Source organism: Hippopotamus amphibius, chromosome 17 (genome assembly GCF_030028045.1).
Source record: "Hippopotamus amphibius kiboko isolate mHipAmp2 chromosome 17, mHipAmp2.hap2, whole genome shotgun sequence".
Classification (NCBI taxonomy): Eukaryota; Metazoa; Chordata; class Mammalia; order Artiodactyla; family Hippopotamidae; genus Hippopotamus; species Hippopotamus amphibius.
Window position 1 is genome coordinate 39,219,165 of NC_080202.1, and position 21,467 is coordinate 39,240,631.

At 36.3% G+C, this 21,467-nt stretch overlaps 1 protein-coding gene across 1 annotated transcript in view; it reads right to left on the bottom strand.

Moving 5' to 3' along the window:
* The window catches only part of IKZF3 (IKAROS family zinc finger 3), a 79,244-nt gene extending 60,043 nt beyond the window's left edge, over positions 1 to 19,201 (bottom strand). The window contains exon 1 of the mRNA XM_057715198.1: positions 18,984 to 19,201. Within this exon, the coding sequence (XP_057571181.1) occupies positions 18,984 to 18,990 (7 nt within the window). The 5' untranslated portion in view covers positions 18,991 to 19,201. The remainder of the gene's footprint in view (positions 1 to 18,983) is intronic.
* Positions 19,202 to 21,467: the final 2,266 nt, after the last annotated feature.

Below are 21,467 nucleotides of genomic sequence, written 5' to 3' on the forward strand. Positions count from 1 at the left end.
AATTTTAAAGGATGTTTTTTCTTGACATAGAATTATGGGTTCACAGTTTTCTTCCAGCACTTTAAAGATGGCATTCCACTATCCTCTATCTGATATGTTATATTGTTATTTTCCTATGTATTCTTTTTCTCTGAATGCTTCCAAGATTTTCTCTTGACTTTTGGTTTTTGGTAGTTTGGCTATGATATCCCTGGGTGTGATTTTATCTACATCTATCCCTCTTGGGTCCACCGAACTTATCTGTAAAATTATGTTTTTCACCAAACCTGAGAAATTTTCAGCCATTATTTCTTCAAATACTTTTTCTCCTCCATTCTCTTGCCCCTTTTCTTCTAGGACTTCATCTACATATATGTTAGACTTTTTCACATTTTCCCACAGTTCCCTGGGGTTATATTCTTTTCCACCGAAAGTTCTTTTCTCTGTTGCTTAGATTGAATATTTTCATTGATAAATCTTCAAGTTCACTTACTCCTTCTTCTGTCATCTTAATGTGCTGTCAAGCCTATCCAGTGAGTTTTCTATTTCAGATATTGTAATTTTTAGTTCTAGAATTTCCATTTTGCTCTTTTTTCTAGTCTCTCTGCTAGATTTCCTGTTTGTTAATTTATTACAAGCATGTTTTCCTTTGCATCTTTGAGTATAATTATTATACTTGTTTAAGACTCTTGTCCTCCAATTCCCATATCTATGTCATTTTGGGGTCAGTCAACTTTGATTTCCTTTTCTCTCGAGTATGGGTCACATTTTCTTGCTTCTTCATATAACCCAATAATTTTGGATTGTACCTTGAACATTATAAAGATATGTTACAGAATTTCTGGAGTTTGTTATGCTCCTTTGATGCATATAGGAGCTTTTCTTTGTTTATGTTACTTTTTAAAGCCTGTAGTTAAACTCAAATTGTTTCATTTGTGGTGGGCAGCAGCTAGGGTAACCAATTGTTCCCATATACCTGGGATTGAAGGTTTTCCCAGACTACAGAATTTTCACAGCCTCAGGGAAACTGGGACAAGTTGGTCACTCTTGCAGAAGTGTAAATCTCTGTTCAATTACTTTCACCTCAGATGGATTGCTCAGGGTATGACTCATACATGTGTAGTTCAAGGATTAGCTAAAGATTTGGTCCAGCCAGAGAATTTATACACAAAAAGCCCTCTCTGCTCTCTTCATTCTAGGATTTCCCCCTTTGCTTCCCAACTGTTGTGATTGCTATGGTTTTTTTCAGCTAGTAAAACTGTGGATTATCTACTCAAGTTTTGGTCACCCTGATGTTAAAACTGGGGACTTCCCTTGGGCAAAAAAGCCACATAAACAGGTTGGTTTGGTTATTTTCCAATGCCTGCAGGAAATAGATTTTTTTCATATTTTGTCCAGAACCTATAATTGTTATCTGTTGGAAGGCTGGTTCAATAGGAGGTACTCCTCTATTACTAGAAATTGAAACTCTCCTTTGTTCTAAATTTCAATGGTGATCATATACTCAAAACTGCTCCGGATAGCACTGATTCCAAATATTTTACACTATATTTCAGACATATTCCAATTTTTGTTTTGAAAAATATGGTCACTGTATGTACATTCTATCCTAATTTTAAAAGTTTAACACACCCCCATTAGGTGTTAGCAGCAAAGCATAAGGTCAGGGAAAGTACAAACATTTTTAACATAAGTAAAGGGGCAGCCTGCTATGTGGTATCAGAACCCACGATGGGTGAAAGAAACATCCATACAAGGGATGGGGACAGGCCAGGGCAGACTGCTGGCGACCAACCAGCATGAAGAGTGTGCCTGTGTGGGGTGGGCATTCAGAATGAGATGAGGAGGGATTTTACATGAAGGGCAGACAGCATGGGAAGTCAGAGATTGAGCAGGATAAGAAGGGCAGGAGAATTACCTGGCTTGGAGAGTTAGAGTCTGAGAGGGATGAAGAGGGTATCCAAGTAAGGGATAGCCTAGAATGAGGAGTCAGAGCCTGAGCATAGTGAAGAGGACATCTATGCCTAGGGGTGCTCTGGTTTCAGACAGTAAACAGGGTGGGCAAGGCACCCGCACAGGGACAGTGGCGACTGGCACCAAGGAGCCCAAATGGAGTGAGGAGAGTTTCTATGCATGGGAGTGGTCCAGTGCAAAGTGTCAGAACTTGAGTGGGATGAAGAGGGCATCCACATATTAGGGGCAGCCTTGCACTAGGATGTCAGACCCCAACAGTTGAAAAGGGTGTCCACATAGATCAGTGGCTGCAGTACAGGATGTCAGAATCCAAATGAGGCAAGGAAAGAGGAGATGCCTCTTCACTGAAGAGGAGATGGCAGTGGCAATGGATGACAGGTTATACAAAGGAGGACTGATCAAATAAGAAAAATATAATAAGGATAATGAGGCCCAGGTTTTTCTCTGTCAGAGAAGGGAGTTACAAATATGGAAACCAGTGGCCCTATACTGGAAATGGAAGTGCTGGCAGGAACACATGGCTTTTACTATATATAAATTGATACAAAATATAGGTGTATTGTGTGTACATGTATGGTATACATACACATAGTCCCTAGCCCTGTCCACTGAGAGCACCTGGGAGCAGTGACACCACAACAGCTTCTATCACCCAGATATTAACTTCTAAATATCCTTCTCAGCTGAAAGGAACCAGATTCCTTGGAGAAATGGCCAACTCCAGGGCTGGGGCAGGGAAAGTACAGGTGAGCCTGGAACATTTTGTTGTGCCAGAAAGCAAGGAAGTGCTCACAGAACGAAGAGGATATGTTAAAAGGAAATATAAATCATTTTGAAGGTGTTTCCACTGGCCAAATCTGTGACAAGGAGCATCAAAGTTATAACGACAGTATTGGATTATAACCCATTGAAAAAGACAGAAATTCATGAGTCCATATTGACATTAATAAGTAAGTTAATAAATTGAAAGTCTAGTAACAAGTGGAATATTTATATAGTTTCAAAGTGCTTCTCCTCAAAATACTTATTATTACAAAGATGAAAAGAGAAACTGTACAGTGGAGAACCTTGTAGACACCACTGTGACGGAGCAAAGTGACCATCATCAGTATTGGGACAAATGAAAATTATGCACCCACTGATAATGAAAAGAACAGCATCACTTCTGTGATATTCCTGCCAAATATGAACAACATGAATCTAACCATGAGAAAACTAACTCTAATTGAGGGATAATTTACAAAATAACTGTCTTGTAATCCTCAAAAGTGTCAAGGTCATCAGAGACAGAACTATTCCAGACTGAAGGAGAGTGAAGAGATGTGACAACTAAATGCAATGTGTGACTCTGAGCTGAATCTTTCTGAAGTAGAGGACATTACAGAAGCAACTGGAGAAATCTGAATGGGGTCTGAGAATTAAATGGTAGTAATGTGTCAATGTTAATTTCCTGATTTTGATGGTTGTTTTGTGGTTATGTAGGAGAAGGCAGAACATACACTAAAGTATTCAAGGGTGATAGAGCTTCATGTCAGCAACTTACTCTCAAAATTTCCGGAAAAAAATAATTTTTTGTACTGTATCGCAACTTTTCTGTAAGTTTGATAGTGGGGTTTTTTAAGTTTTTTTTTTTTTTAAGCTAACTGTGAAACTTTTAACTGCACACTAAAGGGATTCTTAACAGGAAAAAAAAAGAAAGAAAACTAGCTCAAAAGTTTCACATGAATAACCTTCATGTGAAAACACCTTTTAGTTACTACAGAGCAAGATGGCTTTTGATTTGGTGACCTAAAGGAAAAAGGTCCTGGTCCCTTGAACCTTTTAAACTCTCTGACAGTGACATTTAAATAGCTCTCAGTATTTTTTCAAACAGCCTTTGTGTGCTGTAAATAACACCAGAAGGAACTGAGTACAGTTTCCAAGAGAAAAAGGAGATTTGACTATCTGAGTATTCAGAACTTGAAGGAGACGTTAAAATGATCTATAATCAGGCTACATGGATGTGCTTCTTAGGTGCTAAAAAATACTTAAAAGACAAAGACAAAATAGACTGAAGTGCATTTTCCCCGCTTGAACTCAAAGGTCTTTATAAAAATATGAAGTCCAGTAGTGAATAGATGGTAAAGGAATTCCCATCTGAAGACCAGAAAGCTATTAAATATTTCTAAGTGCCCCAAAAGCTTTACAGTTTTTAATGGATCATTTTGTAATTCCTTCATGCTTCAGTCCAAAAAAGACTTCAAAAAGTTTCCGTGATGGGGTCTACTGAGGTCTTTTTAATGTGTTGGCAGTCAATATAATTTTAAACCATTTTCCAAAAAGAATGCTCTAGAAAGCTAAGAAGGAAAGGTCCCTACATTGCTTTTGGTAGAAATGTAGCTCCGTTTACTGATAATTATACATATCTGAAGCAAACGATAGAAGAATTCCAAAGTGGGTTAATTTTGTTGAAATACAATTCTTAATTTTCTACATCTCTCCTATTATTTGAATTGGTAAAGCATGGTCCTGTCTCAGGACCTTTTACCTTTCCCTTTGACCAAAATGCTCTTCCGCTAGATAGCCACCTGGCACACTTCCTTTCTTCATTCAGGTGTGTGCTCAAAAGTCACCTTATCAAACAAGTTTTACCTAACTACCCTATAATAAAATGTCATCCTCCACTGTTGCTTTCTTTTCTCTTACTTTATTTTTCTTCATAAAATTTCTTCACTTTCACCACCTGACATATATTTGTTCATTTTTAAAATCTGTCTCCCCCAACCAGAATGTAAACTCCATGAAAACATGGATATTGGCTATAATTTTTATTGCTATTTTGCTGCATCTTCAGCTCTCAAAATAGTGCCCAGTTGTGATGGCAACTCAACAAATATTTGTTGAATTAACACATGAATTTTTACATCTCTATCTTTGCTACTTATAAACACTCTAGGTCAAGGTTCTGCAAACTGCAGCTTATCACTTGTTTTTGGATGGCCTGTGAGCTAAGAATGACTTTTACATTTAATGGTTGAAATAATCAGAATACTGTTTCATGTGACTTGAAAATTATATGGAATTTGAAATTCAGTATTCATAAATAAAGTTTTATTGGAACACAGCCAAATCTATTCATTTACGTGTTGTCTATGGCTGCTTTTGTATTCTAACAGCAGAGATGAGTACTTGCAACAGAGACTATATGACTTGCAAAGCCTAAAACATTCACTATCTGGTACTTTACAGAAAAAATGTGCCAAGACCTGCTCTAAATCTGTTATTAATACTAACACTAATACTGTATTGTCTAATACAGTAGCCGCTAGCCACATGTGCCAATTTGAGTTTAAGTTAATTAAAATTAAAAATTTAGTTTCTCAGTTACCCAACCACATTTTAAGTACTCAACAGAACACGTGGCGAGGGGGTTTTCACAATGGATAACACAGATAAAGAATATTATCATTGTAGAAAGTTCTACTGAACAGCACAGCTCTAGATTTTAGAATATCTCATTGCTGCTTGGGATACCACTCATTGCAAAGCTATTTATTTAAAATAAACATTAAAACTCTGGATCAGGAAAAAAGAAGTAGATCAAACCGTGTATAAAAATTAAATATCAACCAAAATTCTAAAGATACTATACTAGGAAACAGCTCAACAATGACTATCTTCTATCAATATTTCCAAAACTCCTGCAACTGGAATTTCAGGGAAAAGCACTTTCCATTAATGCAGTAATCAAAAAGATAAAGGATCTAGACAGCACCCTTCATACAAAGCATTTTACAAATTTCACTGGTTAAAAAATTAATGTGACTTTTCAGGGGGTTAAAAAAAATGCACATGATGCCAAACATCCAGATAAAATGTTTTAAAATGTACCTATATGTATGTGTACAAATATAAACTCAGCATATATATTAGGACTTTTTGATATCATTAGATAAAATCATTTTTCTTACCTCATTTAAAAGCCCAAATTATAATCAAGCAGAAAACCCTAGTTAACCCTCATATCTACTGCCCTCCTGCTCCTCCCATAACTAAATAACTAACTCCTGATATATTTTTGGTTTAATTAAATCATTAGTGTTTTCCATTGACACTTTACCTCTTAACAAATCTTGTAAAAGGTATAACTATTCTATTACTGACACAGCTCACAAATATATTTGACTGTAAAAGTTAAAGGTTATTTCTTTTGTAGTTTTCCAAGCACTTTACAAATTCAAAGCTTTACTAGCAATTTCAAATTGTTTTCTCCAGAACTGAAAACAAGCCTCATCACATGCTTACTGAGACATGACAATTACAAATTTGTTTTTATTCCTTCAGATTCTCTTTTCTTCAAAAAAGGTGCTGTTTTAATAATTTCACTAGTTAGGATTCTTTTTAAAAGATATCAAGATTTTTCTCTGAGATTCTAGCATTTTATATGCTGTAAAATGAAAAGGGATAGATCACAAATAAAACATAAACTTGGAAATGGCAGGAGTCTTGTTAATTGAGATTTCACCAAAATTCACATGTGAATAATATGTTATCTATGAACAAAATCAAATATTTACATTACCAACAAAATTTGCAACCATATTTTTAATTCAAATAGTTATAAACTTGTCTTTATTTTGATACTTTAAGTAATTACCATTCACTTAAGAATACCTGCTAGGACTTCCTAGGTGGCGCAGTGGTAAAGAATCTGCCTGCCAATGTAAGGGACATGGGTTCAAGCCCTGCCCTGGGAAGATCCCACATGCCACAGAGCAACTAAGCCCGTGTGCTACAACTATTGAGCCAGTGCTCTAGAGCCCATGAGCCACAACTACTGAGCCCATGTGCCACAACTATTGAAGCCCACGTGCCTAGGGCCCATGCTCCACAACAAGAGAAGCCACTACAATGAGGAGCCTGTGCACCACAGTGAAGAGTAGCCCCCGCTCTCAGCAACTAGAGAAAGCCCGTGTGCAGCAACAAAGACTCAACACAGCCAATAAATAAATAAATAAATTTATTAAAAAAAAAAAAGAATACCGGCTAATAAAATTCTACCCTTAATTTCAGAGATCAGATTTCCACTTGCTGGCTTGTTTTCCCAGTAGGAATTGTAGATGCTAAAGGAGAACAAAATGTCAATCTCAGAAAGAAGCCTGCACTGAGTTTGCCAGCTGCCACCAGCACTTATGTCTGACAGCTGCCAGAAAGCTATCTTTGAATGGCAAAATCCCCTTTACCTTCATAACAAGAAACTGATGCCTCTATCCCCATACCTCTTTTTAAAATCTAAAATGTCCACTCTTACTTTTTAATAAAAAGCTTTGGAAACTTTGTAGTTAGCAACTACAAAAATGTATTCACAATTGCAACATTCACACTCAGGACTACAAATGTGGCACAGAAGTGTCAGCTACTATTTCTGAAAGGTCCTTCATGAGTTCCTTTTATTACTACCACATGCAATCATTCCTGGAATTTTACCATCACAAGAACAGTTCTGTATAATAAAAAATGACCCCTATAACCAATGAAGTTAGAATATTAGAATTGGAATCGATATCTTAACTACCTTACCTCTCCTTCCTCTGCCACTTGATACTTCAATTTCCTCCAGTATCTCCCTATTTGGGTTGTAAAGTCTCTGCTTAGACACTTCCAAGAATACAGAAGTTCTATCTTTCCATTTCAGAAAAATTCTAATGGTTTAAAAAGTTCCTCCTTAAATGTAGTGAAATTCAAATTCCCTAAACTGTCCATTTCAGGTCCTAGTTCAGCTTTCTGGGACCATCCAGAATAAATTATTACACAAACACTACCACTCAGTTCTCTAACCATGGTGACAGCCTTCTTCTGAATCTTGTTTTCTTTGTACGTGGTCCTCCAAAAATGTGGCATCAAGCACTTAGCCCAGGAGTGCAAATGAGATTTCATATTATCTCATAGCATCTCTGGAAGATAAACAGGTGCAATGACATTTATTACTCTCCCTATTTTACAAACAAAATTTAAGATAAAGAATGACAAAAAATATAAAGTCACGTGTGTCCAAAGGTACAATGTCAGTGGCACATTATGAAGAGAAGCAGGATTCCTTTCTTGAGTTTCACCTTTGTTTTAAAGAACTTAAATAATGTTTTTAGGTACTTTCCTGTATAGATTGTAAATCTTAAAAGAAGGTCAGAACTGGAAGAAATTTTAGACCCAATTAATTTCAAACGCCTCGAGTGACTATGATTGAAGGAAAGGAAGATATTAAAAAGGGGGGGCATGCCTTAAAATGAGAATAATCTCTCCAACCATGAAATACTTCCTTCCCTTCCTCCTCGGATTAAGGTAAAGGTTAAGAAACATCAAGACTACTAGTCTAAGAACAGCGGATCAAATACAGCCCACGTTACCATTTCAATACTTCCTACCTCACCCTTTTTTACAAAATATTCCATTTTTTCCCTAGGTTAAATGTCTAGTGAAGAAATTATAGACTGTGGGGCACAGGTCTAAAACAACAAATTCAATATCTAGTGTTATTTTCCTTGAAAGGTCAGTTACTCTAAAGTTGTAGAAAAATAAGTATATTTATATTTTACCATGGATATCACATGTCAGCACATGAACATGTAGAGGGAAAAGGAAGAATGGGCATTTCATGTCAGTGATGCTTTCAAAAACTGTTTGTGCATAAGTGATTGAATCCAACATATCCCAAGTAAGATTGTCATTTTGTAACTGTAAAATGCCTGGTTTCTGTTATAAAATAACTGAAGTCAAAAACACAAGCATCAATTTGAAGTGGGTAATAGACTCAAATGTGAAAGGTAAAACAATCAAACTTCTAGAGGAAAACACAGCAGAATATTTTCATGGCCTTGGATAGGCAAAGATTTCTTAAGCAGGACATAAGGTGCACTTAATCCCACATGGAAAAAAAAATGATAACTTAGTCTTCATTAAAATCAAGAATTCTATTTATCAAATAGATTAAGAAAATAAATAAGCAAGTTACAGACGCAGAGAAAATATTTGCAATACACATCTGACAAAGTCCACTGTTTCTAAAATTTTTTTAAAATGCCTACAAAATCAATAAGAAAAATACAGACAATCCAACTTTTAAAAAAAGGTACAGAAGACTTACAGCACTTCAGGAAAGAGGAAATCTAAATAGCCAATAAACATATGAAAAGGTACTCAATATCATTATTAATCAGGCAAATACAAATTAAGACCACAATGAAATACCACTACACACCTACCAGAATGGCTAAAATTAAACAGACTGACAATAGCAAGTGTTGACAAGATGTGGAACAACTGGAACTCTCAGACACTGCCTGTTTACTCTCCACTGCCAGTGGGAGGATAAACGGGTCTGACCACTTTGGAAACAGTTTGGCAGTATGTATCAAAGCTAAAAACACACCTGTCCTATGACCCAGAAATGCTAGTCCTAGATATATATCCAAGAGAAATGAATGTACATGTCCACCAAAAGACATGTGAAAGAACGTTCATCATACAGACAAACACTAGAAACAACTGAATGTCCATCAACAGTACACTGAATAAACAAATTGTGGTATATTCATACTATTTAATAATAAAAGAGAATGAACTACTAATAAATGTAACAATATGGGTGGATCTCAAAGATATGTTGAGCAAAAGAAGCCAGACACCAAAAAAGTATCTATTGTATGATTTATATGAAATTCAAGAACAGGAAAACTGATTTATGAGGACAGAAGTCTGAATAGTGCTTTACTTGGGGTAAAGGGAGGTCTTATAATGGGCACAAGGGAATCTTCTGGGGTGGGGCAAATGTTCCATAGCTTTTCAAAAAGTTTATTTTATTGAACTATAGTTGATTTACAATGCTTTGTTAGTTTCTGGGGTAAAATGTTTCATATCTTGACCTAAAAGGAGTATATACAGGTAAAAGTTAAGCAACCTATACATTTATAAGGAATGTATACTTCATTGAATGTTATTCCTTAATTTAAAAAATATCTATTGAAGACAAACGTTTTCAAATATCTAAAATCCCAGAGGAGATCCTGGCAGTCCAGTGGTTAGGACTCGGTGCTTTCACTGCTGAGGTCTTGGGTTCAACCCCTGGTTGGGGAACTAAGATCCCACAAGACACACAGCACAGTCAAAAAAAAAAAAATCCCAAACATTAGAAATACAATTACAGCAGTATCTTTCCACTTTTTTAAAAAAGTTTGAATTTCAAGTGTTTCTCATGAGTCTTTACAGATTATATCTGTACCAACCATCCACTGAATGGGCACCATATAAGAAGTCTGACAGTGAGGAAATTTATTTACATGTTATGTGCCAACTAAATATGAGGATATTTTCAGTGATAGCTAATTCTCCAATCAAATTTTCCTGAGAACTGAGATTTCAAAATCTGTTTCAATGTTGATCTTTGAATTTTTTTCACTAAACTTAGGCTACCAGTAGTTTGTGTCATTCATCTCTGGAAAATAAAAATAAACAAACAAACTCTTGATCCATATCCATGTTTCTCTCCAGCAACAGCCCCACTTCTCGGCTTCACCTCCTAGCTAAACTTCTGGGGGAAATGGTCTGTATCGAGGTTTCTACTTGCTCTATTCCCACTGTGCTTTAACCATTTAAATTTGGTTTCCATCCCCACAAGTCCACAAAAAACACTTTTGTTAAGGTCGCTAGCAAATTTTATGTTGCTAAAACCAACCCACACTTTTTGTCCTCAGCTTACTTGATTTTCCAGCAATATTCAACATAGCTGACCACCCACTCCTTCATGAAACACTCTCCTCTCCTGAATTCTGTTACTCCATACTCTGCTGTTTTTCACCATGCTGCCCCTCCTCCTCTATCTGACCACCTAAATAAGATGCTTCTCAGGGCTCAGTCTCGAGCCCACTTCTCACAATACATTCTCTCTTTAGGTGATCCCAATCATTCCCATGGTGCTAAATATCATCTATGTGCTGAGGATAACCAAATTCCTATCTCTAAGCCAGACCTTTTATTAAGAGGAGAGGGTCACCAACCCTGCCCCACTTTAACACTTTTTAATTTCCTTCATAGCACTATGAATAATTTTAATTATTTCATTGGGGATTTATTTGTTTGGGAGCCTACCTTCTTCATCTGACTGTAAATTTCATGAGGGCAAAAGCACTGTTTTCTTGTTCATCACTGTATTGCCAATATTTTGCATACAAGGCACATAACAGACATTCAATAAATATTTTTTTAATCTTTTAAAATTAATTAATTTATGTATTGGCTGCTTTGGGTCTTCTTTGCTGTGCACAGGCTTTCTTTAGCTGCCGTGAGTGGGGGCTACTCTTTGCTGTCATGCACGGGTTTCTCAGTGCGGTGGCCTCCCTTGTTGACAAGCACGGGCTCTACAGCACAGACTTCAGTAGTTACAGCACGTAGGCTCAGTAGTTGTGGCTCGCAGGCTCTAGAGCGCAGGCTCAGTAGTTGTGGCACATGGGCTTAGTTGCTCTGTGGCATGTGGGATCTTCCCGGACCAGGGATTGAACCCATGTCCCCTGCATTGGCAGGCAGCTTCTTAACCACTGCGCCACCAGGGAAGTCCAATAAATATTTTTTGAATGAGGAATGAATGAATAGGATTTCTTTTCTTCCTTTCTTTTTTTTTAAGGACTTTTATTGAGATACAGTTAACATACAAGAAACTGCATATATTTAGAGTGTACAATTTGGTATCCCAATCTCCCAATTCATTCCCCCCCCCAACCCTCCCTGCTTTCCCCACTTGGTGTCCATATGTTTGTTCTCTACATCTGTGTCTCTATTTCTGCCTTGCAAACCAGTTGATTCGTACCATTTTTCTATATTCCGCATACATGTGTTAATATACAATATTTGTTTTTCTCTTTCTGACTCACTTCACTCTGTATGACAGTCTCTAGGTCCATCCTGAATAGGATTTCTGACTTTTGAATTATATTGTGTTATAAATGTTGTATCACAAGGTAAGTCAAAATTAAATGTTATAAAACTTTCATTGCTCAGCTATATTTTAAAACCAGCATTTAAACAATAAAAATATATTCTAAATGCATATATAAAGATGATCCACTACTAATCCAACATGTGCTACAAGAGTGATAAGTTTCGCTAATACTTTTCAAACTGTGGGCAATGCTTATCAGACTTTAGGGTGCACAAGAACGCCCTAGGAATCTTATTAAAATGCAGATTCTGATTCAGCAAATCTGGCCTGAGATTCTGCATTTGTAACATGTCCCAGATGGTACCAATGCTGCTGGTCCATAGATCATACTTAGATGAGCAAGGGTCTAAAGAACCCATGTAAATGCTTTATGAATTAAATGGACCCTAACTTTGTGTCTAGTAGACATTTTGTATCTAGTACAACGGTGGCTGGTCTCTCATAGTATAATAAATTTAAAGTGGTTCTCAACCTTACCTAGACCAATTGCCCCTCTTTTAGAAAAAATATTTTGTAATACCTCTTTACCATCATAAATAAAATATAACCTATCCACACATCCAAGTTTTCTAAAAATAAAGCCCTAACTGTAGGGAGTTTCTAGGTGGTGCAGTGGTTAAGAATCTGCCTGCCAATGCAGGGGACATGGGTTTGATCCCTGATCTGGGAAGATCCCACGTGCCGTGGAGCAACAACGCCTGTGTGTCACAACTATTGAGCCCATGTACCACAACTACTGAAGCCCACACCCCTAGAGCCCATGCTCCACAACAGGAGAAGCCACTGCAATGAGAAGCCCACACACCATAATGAAGAGTAGCCCCTGCTCACCGCAACTAGAAAAAGCCCGTATGCAGCAGTGAAGACCCAATGCAGCCAATAAATAAATAAATAAATTTATTTTTTAAAAAAAGCCCTAACTGTAACATAAAGGTGAAATAAATGATAATAAAATAATTTGTATTTTAATATGCAAATGTACCAGCACAAGTATTCTAGAAGACATAATAAGAAGGTGATTAGATGTGTTTATAGAATCATCACGGATGCAAGAGACAAAACATGCAAGATATAGGCTGCATCAATAATGGCAAAAGTCCTGGCTCTGAACTAAAGAAAGAATCATCTCTTAATTTATACAGTAGTTGCATTCTTAAATAATTTAGACTGTATTAAAACCATGCAAAAATACTTTATGTTTATACATAAAATGCAGTTAGGTTCTAGCAGTCATTAGAGACATAAAATATTACTAAGTTTCAGAAAAGAGAGTGATTCCAACCTAGCATGAGGAAGAGCTTCCTAAAAGGCTGCCAGGTACTGATCTGTGGCAGAAGGAAACGGTCAATAGCTGGGTAGACCTAGCAGCGGTCCTTCTGATGATATTCTTACCTAAATAATTTTATGTGAGCCAATATTCACAGGAAAAAAAACCAGACTCTGTGGATACGAAAAATAGATCATGCTCACTAACCTATAAATATTTTTATAGATATGGAGTTATATCATAGCTGATGTAAAATATAATAGCTCCAGTCTGAAAAACTAATTTTTATAATATTTAACTAATCTTTTTTGCCATCATCTGCCTTTATTTCTGTAATTAAAGAATCACTTCTTAATGCTCAGTAATAGTTGATTATATGTTTGTGTACAGTGTAGATAGCATCACAAATGTACATCAGAGGCTTGATTTACATTTCATTTGCCTTTCATGAATATCATTTACCAAACATTAATGAACTGAGGATTACCCATATAAAAATAGATAATACTTTACAAATAAACTGATGGTGCTATGATACGAACTCAAATTAAGTAAACTATGTTATCGTCAACTTTAAGAAGCAACACCTTTGCTGTTAAGAAAGTTTATTGTGGGAATTGCCGTGCTTCACTGAAACACTGCAAAGAATGCAGCAAAATTTTTAAACAAACCCAAAAGTTAGATTTCACTACATTATTTTGCCCAGAGTAGAGCCAATATTGGATTAGAAAAAGATAATAGTGTTCATCCTGTTGGATTTAGCCAACATTCCAAACTCTTCTATCAAAACTTTAATAGCACCTCTGACAAATTAACCAGCAAATTTAATTAGTTTCCACGTCACTATTTTCTTTGCCATCTTTACCATAAAAGCTGAACAAATAGTCAAATGACCAAACACATAGGCAACTCATTCACTGATTTATTCAATAAATATGACTACAGTCCTACTATGTGCTAGAGACCAGGCTGGGTACTAGTTATCATTGGTGATAAAAAATATTTCTACGCTTTGGAACCTGACAGTCTAGACAGGGCTAGAGGTGTACTAATGACCAAAATAAGCAAGAAACCAAGTTAAATAATCTTTAGATAATTAAGAGTTGAATAGAAAATACAGTTTTGCACTATTTCCTCAGTGATGTTACTGAAATGTTTTCCATTTCTCTTATTTTAAAAAAGTTTCCTTTATAAACCCCAAAATAACCTGATGTGCCAAAAATGTAATCTCTGAGATCACTCATTGATAAATACAATTTGTGATATGTTGCCAATTCCACTGATATAATAAGTCTGGAGGTAAGCTGATTCTGAATTTTTGACAATGAGTAAAAAGTACTGCTCCATAATGCTTTTATTCTGTTTCATATCCATTATTAAACAGTTTTTTATCTCCTTAGATGGGACACATATCCAATATAATACAGTATCAACTCCAAATTATCTTGATTTACCAGACACCACTTTGGATTCTGAGAACTTTAATTTTGGATGCAAAAAGCAGATTTCAATTAAGGCTGAAAAAATTATCTCATTCAGGATCACTGGGGATTAAAGTATTTTGATAGATTATATAGCAATAATAATAGAGTTATATAGAGATCACTTTTCAAATAATCCACATATAACAGAAATATAATTATTGTTTCATCATTTCATTTTTTTTAAAGTGATTCAAAAGGCGTTAGGGTCATCCTTATGATTTCCATTTTTTTTAAGCTCTTTATTGGAGTATAATTGCTCTACACTGTTGTGCCGTTTCTGCTGCACAACAAAGTGAATTAGCTGTATTTATACATATATCCCCATATCCCCTACGATTTCTAATTATTACGATTGTATCCATTAATGAGAGAGTTGTATTTTTAAAAAACTTGATAGCAGAGTATATTCTATGTCCTTGTGATGTTTAGAGTCTCTTTTCACAATAATTAATGAACAAATTTTAGCACACCCAAAAAGCATTTATTGGGCACTTACTATAGGCAGGCTTCTGTGTTAATCACTCAGTTCTTCTCATACATGGTCTAGAACTACAGCTTGAGTCAGGAGCCAATTAATATTGGGTGTCTGATAAAAGATCTACCAATACTCTTTTAGTCCTAAGTAAGTGTAAACATATACATTTATACATTGACGACGAGCTTATGACAATGTATTAAAAAGGTATCACTGGAAAAATGTATGCTAATGGCACCATCTATGTATCTTAATGATTGAGAAAGCAAATTTCTCCTCATATTTGATCCATAATTTAATGGACTAATATGTGATCCTGAAATCTGCTAATGTAAATATAAGATTTAGCATTAAGTGACATTCTAGCCTAAAAACCAATAGCATTTTTGTTTTCTAAGTTTTCTTTTTCTGTTACACCACTTAAGTACTTAAAAAATTTTCTGAGTTCTAACAAAGAATTGCTAGCACCAATCCCTTACTCACAAAAATTAATTAAATAAAAGGCATCACAATAAACATAATGAAAATTACTCTTAAGCACCATTTTTAAAATGGAATGCAACAAACTCTTAAGGTCTTTTATGAACCAGAAACTGTTCTTAGCACTGAGCACACAAAAATAAGACATAGTTTCTGCCCTCAGAAGTTTAAAGACCAGTGGGGGAATAAACACTTAAATCAATAAATAATTTCAATGCAATTGGCAGAAGTGTGCACAGTAAGGAAAGGCCTGTAGCCTAGCTGGAGGGAGGTGGCAGATTGTGTAGAATGACCACCAGAAGGCACCAGGGAAAGTCACGAGAAGGAGGTCCTTCACAATGATAATGCCTGAGAAGAGTCTTGAAAGATAAGTAGGCATAACCAAGTAAAGGATGGGGTGAAAATTTTAGCAAAGACATGGAAGTGTGAAATAGCATATTGGATCATAGGCAGCAAAAACAGGAATTTTCTAAAATCATGTTCTACCTGGACCCCATGGCCTTTCTGTGGCTTTTGTTCCTTTAAATTTTACCATTTCAACGTTCACACGCTCATAATGCAGGGCCAGTAAACTCCACCATCTAGAGGCTATATCTCTGTAAATCCCAACCATCCAGAGCATAGAAAGGAACCTAGAGATGAAAACGGCTACCACGAAAACCGTGTGGTGAGAAGCTGACATCAAGAAGGGGACAAAAATTACACAATAATCTGGGAATATTTAGTGGGGGGGCATTCATCTCTGCATAGTTCAAAACCCCGTGAGAATATACTATAGAACAACCCATTACCTGATGGTCAGAACAGTGAGCCTGGGTGACCACCCAAGATAAAGTTTTCTCTTGTGGACCTTATTTATAAAGCAGGGGGCTATGTAATAAATACTCTTAGAAAGATTTCTATCCAATATTGTTGAAATAAAAAGTTTATATTAAATGAGAAATATGCCAATACCTGTAAAATTCATATTTGTGAACCACCCATTTCTCAAGCATATCAGAAAGAAGGGATATTATTACAGCACAAATTACAAAATTTGGTAACATAAAGAATCTCTGGATAGGAAATATTTAGGAGAAAAGAAAAAATTATAGTTTTTGACTTATATGCATTAACTCTTTTCATTTTTACATGACAAACTTTCTATTTCAAAAGCTTAGTTCATCTGACATCTTCACACATAGAAACTCAATAAATGTCTGGTAATGAATGAAAAAAATGAATGAATTTTTAAAAAAGATTTTATATGCTGAAGGAATGACTAACGATGTAGCTTCACATTTCACAACAAACTACAGCACATTAATTTGACCCCCAAATTAGGCAGAAAATAAAAGCATTCCATAAAGTACTCTACTTCTTACATTGCCAAGAAATGAGAGATATACACTATAGGTCAAATTCTAGGTTAAGGCCAAAATATCAAGATAATATGAAAGTACTTTATTTAAATATCAAACGCATAAGCCAGATTCGCCAATCTTGGGTGGCTATAATGAACCACATATTTTACTACATCAAATACTCTGGTCCTCAAAGACCTGATGTTAGAACAACCAAAGTCACATCACTAAGCTTTTTGTTAATTTTATGTTTTGATTGAAGTGTTGAAGTTTTTGCATTAACCATGCCATATAACATCCATCTCTATGGACCTATGAATATTATCTGCTCGTCTAAACTCACAACTTATCACTTTCCATTTATAGCCTATTCATTCGAAATCAAATTCTACACAAGTTTTCACTCCCTTCTTATTCAGGCTTATCTAAAAGTCTCTGCTGGGGCTTTAATTAATTAATAATTAATAATTTCTTTATTCCACATTAAATAAATGAATTCAGAAGTATTAACATTTACAAGGAAGCATTCTAGTTTCCACTGTCTTACACTATTTTGTATGTTATTCTTGAGAAGTGAAATGATTAAGACTAGGAGAAAATAGTGTTGGAGTGCTGATCTATAACTTCACAAAAACCAATTCAGCAAAATTCATTTGTAATAATTAAAGCATAAGAATTTTTAAAATTATTTTTTCATAGTGTACAAACACCTAATTTTTTCCTGTTCTTGGCCAATGAAATCTTCACATGTTAAAAACTGCACGTCATGAACCATTTTTCAAATATTCAAAGCGCAAATTTTTTAGACTTATTTTTAAACCTTGATAATTTTTAAAAATTTAAAGCATAAAGAATTTTTCATAAGAGAAAACACGAAGTATTATTCAATAATGGTCATTTAAAATGTTCTACATACATACTAAATACATTCTGTTCATTGGCTTATCATTTGGCATTCTACTTGGAAAAAAATGTTTATAAGGGCCAAGTCAGTTTTAAAAAATTATAAACATTCCCATATGCAAATTGAGGATTTACAACCATAGTATTGCACCCAATTATACTGTGAAACAAAACATCTTGTGTCCTAAAGTATTCAATCAGGTTTTAATAACTTCATGTACCCTAGACCTAAAGGTGCCAAAGATCAAAGTTCATTGGCAATGAGAGTCTTCGATTATCATGAAGAAAATACCCATGCTTTTCATAATATTTATCAAGTTAACATTTTAACTAGGTGTCAGTATCTCATTTATTAATAGAATGAATATATTTCTCATAAATTCCGATTTTCTATCACCACCTCCCCCAACTTGAGATGCGTCTGCCATTTTCAAGGTTTTAGAAACACTTGTTGAAAAGGCTGTTCAAAAGTTTACAACAGTAGTGTGAAATTTTAGTTATCCCAAGGAAGTACATACTGAAAAATTTTTGAGAAGTGAGGATAGTTTTACGACTTTCAAAATTATTTCAAATGTAAGCCTAATTTTTGCTTTGAGTAAAGAAGTTATCATTAGAAGGTCAAGTTCCAAGGTAACCGCAAGTGCCAACACTTTAAAATTTACCTTCCCATGTGACAGAATTTACCCTTAGAAGAAAAAAGTTGCCTTTCATTCTAAAGAAGTTACTCAAGATAGCCCAATTCCAATGGACAGTGAAGCCACGAACGAAAAAAATCATGCAAAAGGATTAGCTATACCAACTTAGGTTTGCTGCCATTTCAGGGACACCCCATAAGTACTCTTCCCGTGCAGACTTAGAGTTGACCCCTGACAACCCCTAAGAAATAAAACTGCGGAGAAGTTTTCACTGTCCAAAGTTAGTTGGGGGGCTGGGGAGCAAATGAGAGATGTCTGAGAACCGACACGCTCTGCCCCCTGAAGTGCCTCATATTTACTTTTGACAAAAGAAATAAATAGAAGCAAAACCGAGATTCAGAAGGAACTCTCTCTGCTGCGTGCACCGGTCGAGCATTTTAAAGACCCCTTAGGAAAGAAGTGGGCTGGAGGCTCACCTTCCATCTCGCCGCCGGGCTGGGCTGGAGCTGCCACTCTGGCTACCCAGCCGCTCCACGTGCTCCTGCCGTCGCCGGGACGCAGCGCGCAGCTGGCGGGAGATTCCCAGCGCGGGGAGTCCCCGGGATCCGGCCGCTGCGTCGGCGCAGATTGAAAGGGGCAGGAGCCGGCGACCGGCCGGTGCGTGGGGTTACAGCGGCGCTGGCTGGCGGCGGCTTTAAAGGACGCTCACCGCGGAGCACCCGAGGTACCTACCGCGCCTCCAGCTGCCTTTTGAATGTCAAAGCCGAGAACCCGGATAGGATGGAAACGGCGCGACTGTAAATTGTCTCAAAACGTCTATTTTAGAAGGATAATGGATGGGAGAGTAATATCACATGGCAGGAGAGGGGATCTGGATTGCTTTCTTGCAAGTTTTAGTTCAGAGGTTTGTCTCAAATTGAGCAAAATCTGGAACTTTTGGTCTAGATTCGGGGATGATAGCCATGAGTGCCACCTATGAGAACTCACTTCATTCGATGTATTATGCTTTTCTTCCTCTATGTGTGTTTATTTTCTACTACCCTGCCTTCTTCCAAATAGGATCTGAGACAGCTTACAGAAATACATATGTAATGTATCAGTGCTAAGGGGTTGGGGGTGGGGGGGAGGCACAATAAGATAGTAAAATTAACTCAAAGATGTTAGTACACAGAGTCGACGTCTTTTCCCAACATCCTTCCCACTTTATAGAGGTCAAGCACACATTTGACCATAGGCAGAGGAAAGGGGAAGTGACCATATAATTGTTCAAAAACAGAATTTTTCTTCACACTGAGGTTTAAGGGACATTGTTTAGGTGAGTCCTTATAAAGTTACCCAGTGTGTTGAATTGGACAACATGTAAATGATTCTCAAAAAGACCACTTTCGCCCTTGTTAGAAACTTAGGTTGTTGGTATATACAAATATATTTGTGACTTGTTTGGAAGTTTGTGCATCAGCAGGCCATATCAGAATAAACCCACCCTTACCAGTTAAAGAACCCATGTGAAGTTTATGAATTTTTATGAATCTTAGTTTATATTAAATATGCCTTGGTATAGGATACACATAGATAGGTATAGATATAGGTGTATCATTTTTAAATGAGTTAATAACCTGTATTGGTTTTGTTTTAGTTTGTATGGATTGGAGTTCTACAGGATAATATCAATTTCAGAGAAATACTCTAAACACTAGGTCTAATTTTAGTATTGAAAGGGGAAATTTGTTGTTTGTTAGTTTCTGAAAGCAAAAATAGCACATCAAAAGTAGCAGAAGAGGAACTGTAAAATTTCACAGGGATGGTGTAAGGATGAGTAGTTATTTGTTTATTAAAGAGTTTTAGAAAATGTTTAGCTTCCATTACAATGTTCTTTATACTTAGCAGTAGAATGTGTTACTACTCTGTAAATAATTAGTTCAGTATTGAGTATTTCAGACTCAAGAGGGTGATGCTTAAGGGGTTAGATAAAAAGTAAGTGAGTAAAAATTTATGCAGCTACTTCGCCCTCAAGCAGGTGGAGCATAAATCCCCAACCCCTTAAGTGTAGGATTCACATATGGGAGTTCCCTGGTTGCCTAGTAGTTAGGATTCCAGGCTTTTACTGCTGTGGCTCGGGTTCAATCCCTCGCCCAGGAACTGAGATCCTGCAAGGCCTGGGGCATGGCCAAAGAAAAAATCCTAAATATATATATATACATAGGATTCACATAGTGTGGGATTCACATAGTGACACATAGTGACAGCCTTTCAAAGAGTACAGAATGAAAAGGGAGAGGGAGGAGAGTAACTTTGTATCACAGAAACCAGACAAACACTGCCTCAGCCAGGTGATCAAGGTAACATCAACAATGATATAAGGCATGTTGACAGTATGTACCTTGATACAATGTGGTGAATATGGCACTTCACCTCTGTAGTCTTCCACCCATAAACCCATAGTCCCAGTCTAATAATGAAAAGGAAAAAAAAAAAAAAGCAGAAAAATTGCAACAGAGAGACATTCTGCAAAGTGTCTGACCAGTTAAGATCAGGTCAATGTCATCAAAACTGTCAATGTCATCAAAACCATCAATGTCATCAAAACCAAGAATGTCTGAGAAACTGTCACAGCCAAGAGGAACCTAAGGAGACTTGATGGCTAAATGTAATGTGGGATCTCAATTGGGACCCTGGAGCAGAAAAAGGCCATTAGGTAAAAACTCAGGAAATCCGAATCAAGTATGGACTTTATTTAGTAAGGTATCAATATTGGTTCATTAATTGTGAGAAATGTACCATAACTAATGTAAGAAGTTAATAGTAAGGAAACAGGTGGGCGTACATGAGAGCTCTTAGTACTATCTTAACAATTTTTCTGTAAATCTAAAACTACTCTAAAAGAGTGGCTCGGGCTTCCTAGGTGGCGCAGTGGTTAAGAATCCGCCTGCCAATGCAGGGGACACAGGCTCGATCCCTGC